The sequence below is a fragment of the Phalaenopsis equestris genome, unplaced genomic scaffold, assembly GCF_001263595.1.
Source record: "Phalaenopsis equestris unplaced genomic scaffold, ASM126359v1 Scaffold000061, whole genome shotgun sequence".
NCBI lineage: Eukaryota > Viridiplantae > Streptophyta > Magnoliopsida > Asparagales > Orchidaceae > Phalaenopsis > Phalaenopsis equestris.
Window position 1 is genome coordinate 434,401 of NW_018164503.1, and position 7,158 is coordinate 441,558.

The 7,158-nt window shown below is 29.1% G+C and overlaps 1 protein-coding gene across 2 annotated transcripts in view; it reads right to left on the bottom strand.

Annotated features, from left to right (window-relative positions):
* Positions 1–279: 279 nt before the first annotated feature.
* The window catches only part of LOC110019579 (protein DROOPING LEAF-like), a gene marked incomplete in the record, with an annotated part of 8,759 nt that continues 1,880 nt past the window's right edge, over positions 280–7,158 (bottom strand). For both annotated transcript variants that reach the window (XM_020717308.1, XM_020717307.1), the window contains 3 exon segments: positions 280–482; positions 801–887; positions 976–1,051. In XM_020717308.1, the coding sequence (XP_020572967.1) occupies positions 417–482; positions 801–887; positions 976–1,051 (229 nt within the window).

Genomic DNA, 7,158 nt, shown 5'->3' on the forward strand with positions numbered 1-7,158 from the left:
TCAATTCAATTTCTAGCCGAGCTGGCTCAAAATCAAACATAATGAGCCACCGGGCGATTTTGATTCAAACTCAATCTATTTGAGCCGAGTTTTAGACGGACCCAGCTCAGCTCAAAATCAACTCGTTTCACACTTCGACAACTAAAGTGACAAAATAGTCCCTGACTATTTATATGGCATCGTCTTAGGCCCAGAATCTATAAGAGTGCTGAAATATTAAAAAAATATATTAAGATGAGACCAAGATAATTATAATTATGGAATTAAATATATGAACTAATACGGTAGAAATTAACATAAAAGTTGACAGTTTCTTCTTCAAGCAAAGCATCACAACATGTAATTAGGAATTATAGAAAGGCTATATGTTTTGAAAATGAAGCAGAAAAACAACATAAGCTGCTCGTTAAAACAATTTAGTTCTGGCGATCCATTTGTTTGAAAACGTCAAAGGCTTCCACTGCATATCCATTGCCTCTTTCCTGCACCATTCATACAAGCACATGCATCATTATTCACATATTAAATACCTATCACCAAATTCATATGTATTTACACATCTACCCACTAAACTTTTGATATTTATATTTATACCACCCAAATCTTTCATATCACGTTCAAAACATCACTATTATAAGTTTTAAAAACTGAAACATGTCTTTTCATGCAGAGGTAAGCTGGTGCTTATGTAAAAAATTGAAATTTTAAGGAATTATTTCTCCAAAACAAAAAATAATAATTACATACATACCTCATAATTCATAGATATTTCCCTAACTTAGGGGGGGGGAAGAACTTACATGTTGAAACATGATTGATTTCATGGCTTCATTGTTTTCAGAGGTTGGGTTGACAGTGTTTACACCACGAGGATCACATTTAGCCCACTGCAACAATTTTTTTAAGTTAAGAAAGTAATTAAGGAATTTATATGAGTAAGCAATTAATTATAATTATAATTATGATTAGACATACGTTCTTTGCTGCTGTGCTGAAAGCTTCTCTGTGGGGGATGTCAGGCTTTGCTGCTTTAATTCGTTGTATCTCCTCCCTGCGTTTATGTTAGCTTCACAGTTTAGAAGATCTCTATTACATAAATGCATCTATCACATGTTTTATTATGCTCTAAATCACAATATGAAGAAGGGAGTTAATTAGGCATAGAAGTTGCTATGGTAAGAAAGCAGAGAAGGGCAAAATACACAAAAACAACCATGTTTGTAGTGGAAAAGAAAATTCAACATGAGCAGTTGGAAATTTAAAGGAAAAATCAGAGGTAGAAATCATTTGCTAATCTTTATAAAAGATGAAGATTTGTCTATAAGAAGAGTATTTATCTATAAGAAGTTTTTGGTTGGTTGGGTCGCTAAAGGGATCATAACAGAGATACCTGATATTAGAGACTAAATTATTGAGTGTATTTAGACGATCATGGAGAGTAGTTTTGTAAATTAGACAGAGGGAAACATCATGATATGAGAAACCATCATGGGCAAGAAAATAGGGAGGATGTTGCCACCTTGAGGTGTTGGCGCCCAAAATGTTACCCATGAACCCATCACAAAGAGTGAGGTATAGTGGAAATAGTTGATCAAGGCAGGGAGATTATTTTTAGTGTGAGAAAGGCTAGAAAAACTCTTGCATTAATTAGGTAGTAGTAGGGTTGTTAGAAGTGCAAGACTTGAGGATAAACACGAGGAGTTCTAAATAGGAGCTTGTTAACTCTTAAAACAAGAAAAATTAATAGTTTAATGACTCCACAACATTGGGGTTGACTCTAAGCAAAGCTCCTGATTGGTGGGTGGTATGGTTAGATGGCTGATATGAGAGGTTGCAGACATGACCATAATAAGTTTGACAGTAGAAAAATGACAAGGCTAGCATATGGGTGGGCCTATGTTGAATAGTTTTAGTGAGGTTTAACGTCAACTATGAAATAATATACATTTTTGATGAACTCTTAATCCACAATAATCATTCTTAGATTAGGCATATATCCCACCCCATCAAGATTTATAGACATAATATAATGTAAAGAACTATAATGTCATACATACCATTTTTTCCATACATTTAATACACATACGGCTTAAAATAAGAAAATAGAATATCATTGCATGCAAATAGAACTTATTATCATCACTTCTATATCATGTAGTCATAAGAAGGATACACCCAAAACAAATTAATTGTAAATGTGCATGTATTCTCATCCTTTAACTTATTATTGTTAGTTGCTTTGTTATTTCTTCTTCTTCAATATCATATAATATGTATGGTTTTTTTCTTGCTTATTATGGTTGAAAGAATCCTTTAACTAATTACTATTAAAATCATTATGGTTTTTTTCTTGCTTATTATGGTTGAAAGAATGTTTGTTTGTGTTAAAAGATTTAATTACTATTAAAATCATTTTTATTAATATTGGTCTTTTATTTATGCATAATTTCTAATCTAAATATTTCTTACCAAAACTCATAAGCATAAAAATAACACCTAAATAGAACAACTGATTTTTCATATCTTCTATGATTTTAATTTCTCTCCCATATAATATAGTATCATAAGAAGTTAGGTTAAACACATAACAACATAAAGCCCAATACTTATCTTTATAATATTAATATTTTTAAAATTATAAATAATTAAAATAAAAGCATTCATATGCAAATTGATTGGCTTAATACATTCCTAGATATGTGAAAATTAATATTTTCTTTGATAAAGTTTATTAGAGAAACCAAACATTGTTAATAAGGGTTTTAACAAGCATGAACCATAAACCTTTTGTGATGGATTTGTCCAATACCTTGATTATTAAGACTACATATGAAAAAAATTTTTAGAAAGTTGTAAGCTCTTTTATATTCATATCAAGCTCTTCATCTTCACTAAATATTATAACCTTCTTTAAAATTTATCTAAATTCTCTTATAAAATCTTACTAAAGAAGCTTGTTATTTAACTTAGTTCGCTAACAACTAACGCTCTTATCCTAAAAAATTTCATAAGTTCATATATATGGCCATCTATATTAGATATGTATATTGATACCATTATTTTTAATAGAGAAGCTAATGATAATGCAAAATATATAATGATCCATAATTAAAAATGATGCACCAATTACCTGTAATAAAATGAGATGATACAAACAAATTAAATATATTAAGATTTGTGGTTAATTTAGTTTTAGTTGAGCTGATATCCATGGGAGTGAAGTAGATTATCTAATTTACTATCAAAAGATACAAAATTTAGACCCAATGAAAGCAAAATTAATAATCATTCTCAAATCTGAAACATACTTTGTCATAAGTAAAGAATGATCTAAAATATGTTTAAGACAGTGATATAAAAAGATATCTTACCATCATACCATGAAACCTTCTTTCATTTACCTTCTAACAAATCTTAGAATTGCTATAAATTTTTGCTAAAAAAGCAAAATGAGAACCTTTTGGTTTAACTATTAAACATTCTTATAGAAAATTCACATGTAATCTTGAAGAAATAAGTGGTATGCTTTCTTAATATTTAAATCTCAAAAAGGATTTCCCATATCTCTAGAAGCCTTTGTATGCAAGTGAATGTAAATATTAGGCCTAAATCGTAATAGCTATTGAATCAAGTTCAAACAAACTTTCATATTTACAATTCTTTAAGTATGCTATAATGATTTGAGGCAATACCAAGCATGCCATTAAATTTAGGATTTGAAACTCATTTGCTTAGTAAACAAGGAATATTTTAAGCTGATATAATAATCATCATGTTTATTTAAAAGTTAGATTCTTCTTAAAACTTTTATAAATCTTCTCCTTCTTAAGCAAGCTTAATTTATACGTTTCAAAATTTTGAGGAGCTCAATGTCAAATAATCTTATCAAGCCTAAATAATGCATGACAAAAGCACCTATAAAAGATATTTGTATCATTACGATGATTCTATGAAATGATACCACTAAACTTTAATGTTCATTTTTCATTGAGTTTTATTTCCCTAAAGTGTCCATATTTTTCCTTAAATAGTATTATGAAATGTAAACCCTATCAATTGAATCACCTGAAATCCTCCCATTATCACATGCTTTAATATGTTTTTGAACTTTTTAATAGTAACGACTTGCGGGAAATAACCTTATATATTTCCATTTAAAAAATATATATAAGATACTCTAATGTCAGTGAGTAATCATGAAAGTAACTCGTAGCATTACATATTACATGGAACATCTATACAAATTTTAAAAAATTTTCTATGTGATCATCAAAGTGCCCCAAAAATTCACAAATATCTTAACATCACTAGATAATATATACTATATAATTGAAATTAACCAATAATTTAATATTCATTATCATGACATGCATTTACTTGTCTCACATAATCAAAATCTGTCACATCATGATAGTTTTTTTTATATAAACCTACTAATTAATTGATTTTAAATTAAAAAATAATCAAATGTTATATCACACATTAAAAAAATTTGTTTGGTTCAGAATCCATTTGTTTCTATATTTAGTATCTCTTACATAGAAAGAATATCATAAAATTCATGACAATCAATTTTACATATATATTCTTGATGATTATGATCACTATCTGTTTCCCACTCTTCGTTTATATCATAAAATATCTTCAAGATAGTCCTTTAACTTTTGTAATAGAAATAAGATGCATTCCTAAATAAAATAATTATTTATTAGTCTCCAATAAATACATTCTTCTCTTAGTTTTTTCATTGATGTACTAATGCTTGCAAATTTTTTCTTTGACAGGAAGATGAGTTTTTCTTCATGTCCTTTGTACTTTTGTTAACTCTCCCATTAAATATGATATCATGAAAGTGCTTATAAGAGATTTAATCTTGCATATAAGGAGAAGATCATTAAGACATTCTGACTTGTGAGGTACACTCCCACTTCATAAAAAAGAAGGATACAATAGTTCCAAAATATCACATAATTGAACTTCATCTTCCTTATTTTCATAAATTTTTAGGTGAATGACCTCATTAGCTCGTTATTAAGAATTCCTTGAACTATTTTTATTTTTATAGCAGGATCTCAGTTTTCTTACTTAATTACTACAATATTTAGTTTTGTTGAAATTAAAAAGTTTTGTAGAATATTATGCTTTGTTTTTCTCTAAGATTTTGAATATCATGTGTCTTTTATTAAAAAATCAAATGATCCTTGAGATTGGATTGTTTTCTTAATTCCTAAATGTTGATATTTAGATTTCATTTTCACATCTTAGGTATAATCTTTTTAATCAATATATTATTTTTGTGTTGAATAAACTTAAACACCTATATTTTGTTTATTTCTTTATTTAAAAAAATTTACTGTTAAAATATTGGTTGAATTTAATGCAACTCAATAATCCCTTAATAATTTTTAGTTAAACTCTAGTGATTTTGGTCACTTATGAAGGAGTTGATCATACATATTTCTATGTTTTAGATTCAATGTCACTTATTTTTGCATGAGAACTTCTTATATATGGATAATAATATTATCTTTAAAATAATTTCATTTAGATACCAACTCATTAACTCCTTAATCCTCTCTCTCAAGTAGTAGCTTCAAATGTAGTAGCTTTTATGCCTTTCCCTTCTTCATCTCTAAATCAACCTTCTACTAGGCAGGATACGTTCGATAGCATAGAAAAATCAAATTACTAAATATGATATACCATTTCTGTTTTCCATATTAACTCATGAAATACATAATGGCCCAAGCCATTTTAAACTAGATTGTTATGATGTTAATTTGTAATAGTAGATTGTTATGATGTTAATTTGTAATAGTAGATTGTTATGATGTTAATTTGTAATAGTAGATTGTTATGATGTTAATTTGTAATAGAAGTAATTCTCACCCCTCCCTCACCACAATCATTTGGAGCACAATATATTCACCACCCCTCTCACAAGCACTTTGATCATTAAGAGGAAAATAAATAAGCAAATAAACAAATAAAATTGTATCTATGAGAATATTAGAATTAATGATGATGACTCTCTGAATGCTATATCCTCTTTCAAAAAATCAATAGCAAAATAACGGGTGATAGGGACAAAAAAAAAAGCATCACAAAAAAAATTTACACTTCAATAAAGCTTTTATTAACTCTTAAGATGATAGTGATCCTTTGAAATGGGAAATTGTTAACAATTAGCTCCTTTAGGTGTTTATGAATGGTACAATTGCACTTTTGGCTCTTTTATGTTTTCCCTTAATTTATTTTATTTTATATTGTATTATTTTATTTAATTTTTATATTCATTTTAATAATTACAATACTCTTCTGCCTTGAAAAAAATGACATGTTCAATTTTTTACTTAGATCATTACTTCTAGGTTTTAAGATCATCTTCGTTCAAATTGATCTTATTGAATGCCTTCAACCTATGTTCAGTGGTATCGGTTGCCCTTCCACCTTCAAAGTATTGTGATAGTAAGCTCAACATACACACACACACGCAGGTGCAAATATTACTTATGTGTAAGATACGCACGTTCCACAACTGCGATACAAATAAATCTTCATAACTTTTTCCCGCACATCCTAACGATGGACTACACAGCACACGCCTGCCCACACACACACACGCACGTGCGCGCACACACATTAATATATGTATAATCATATAATGCAGCAGTTGTACCCTATAATTTAGAGAACCAGCATTAACCAATTTCTGATAAATCATACATAAAAAGAAGACTGCTACAAGAAAATTTACCTTTTCTTTGACATGTTCAATTTTTTACTTAGATCATTACTTCTAGGTTTTAAGATCATCTTCGTTCAAATTGATCTTATTGAATGCCTTCAACCTATGTTCAGTGGTATCGGTTGCCCTTCCACCTTCAAAATATTGTGATAGTAAGCTCAACATACACACACACACACACGCACGTCCAAATATTACATATGTGTAAGATACACACGTTCAACAACTGCAATACAAATAAATCTTCATAACTTTTTCCCCGCACATCCTAACGATGGACTACACAGCGCACGCCTGCCCACACACACACGCACGTGCGCACACACACATTAATATATATATATATAATCATATAATGCAGCAGTTGTACCCTAAAATTTAGAGAACCAGCATTAACCAATTTCTGATAA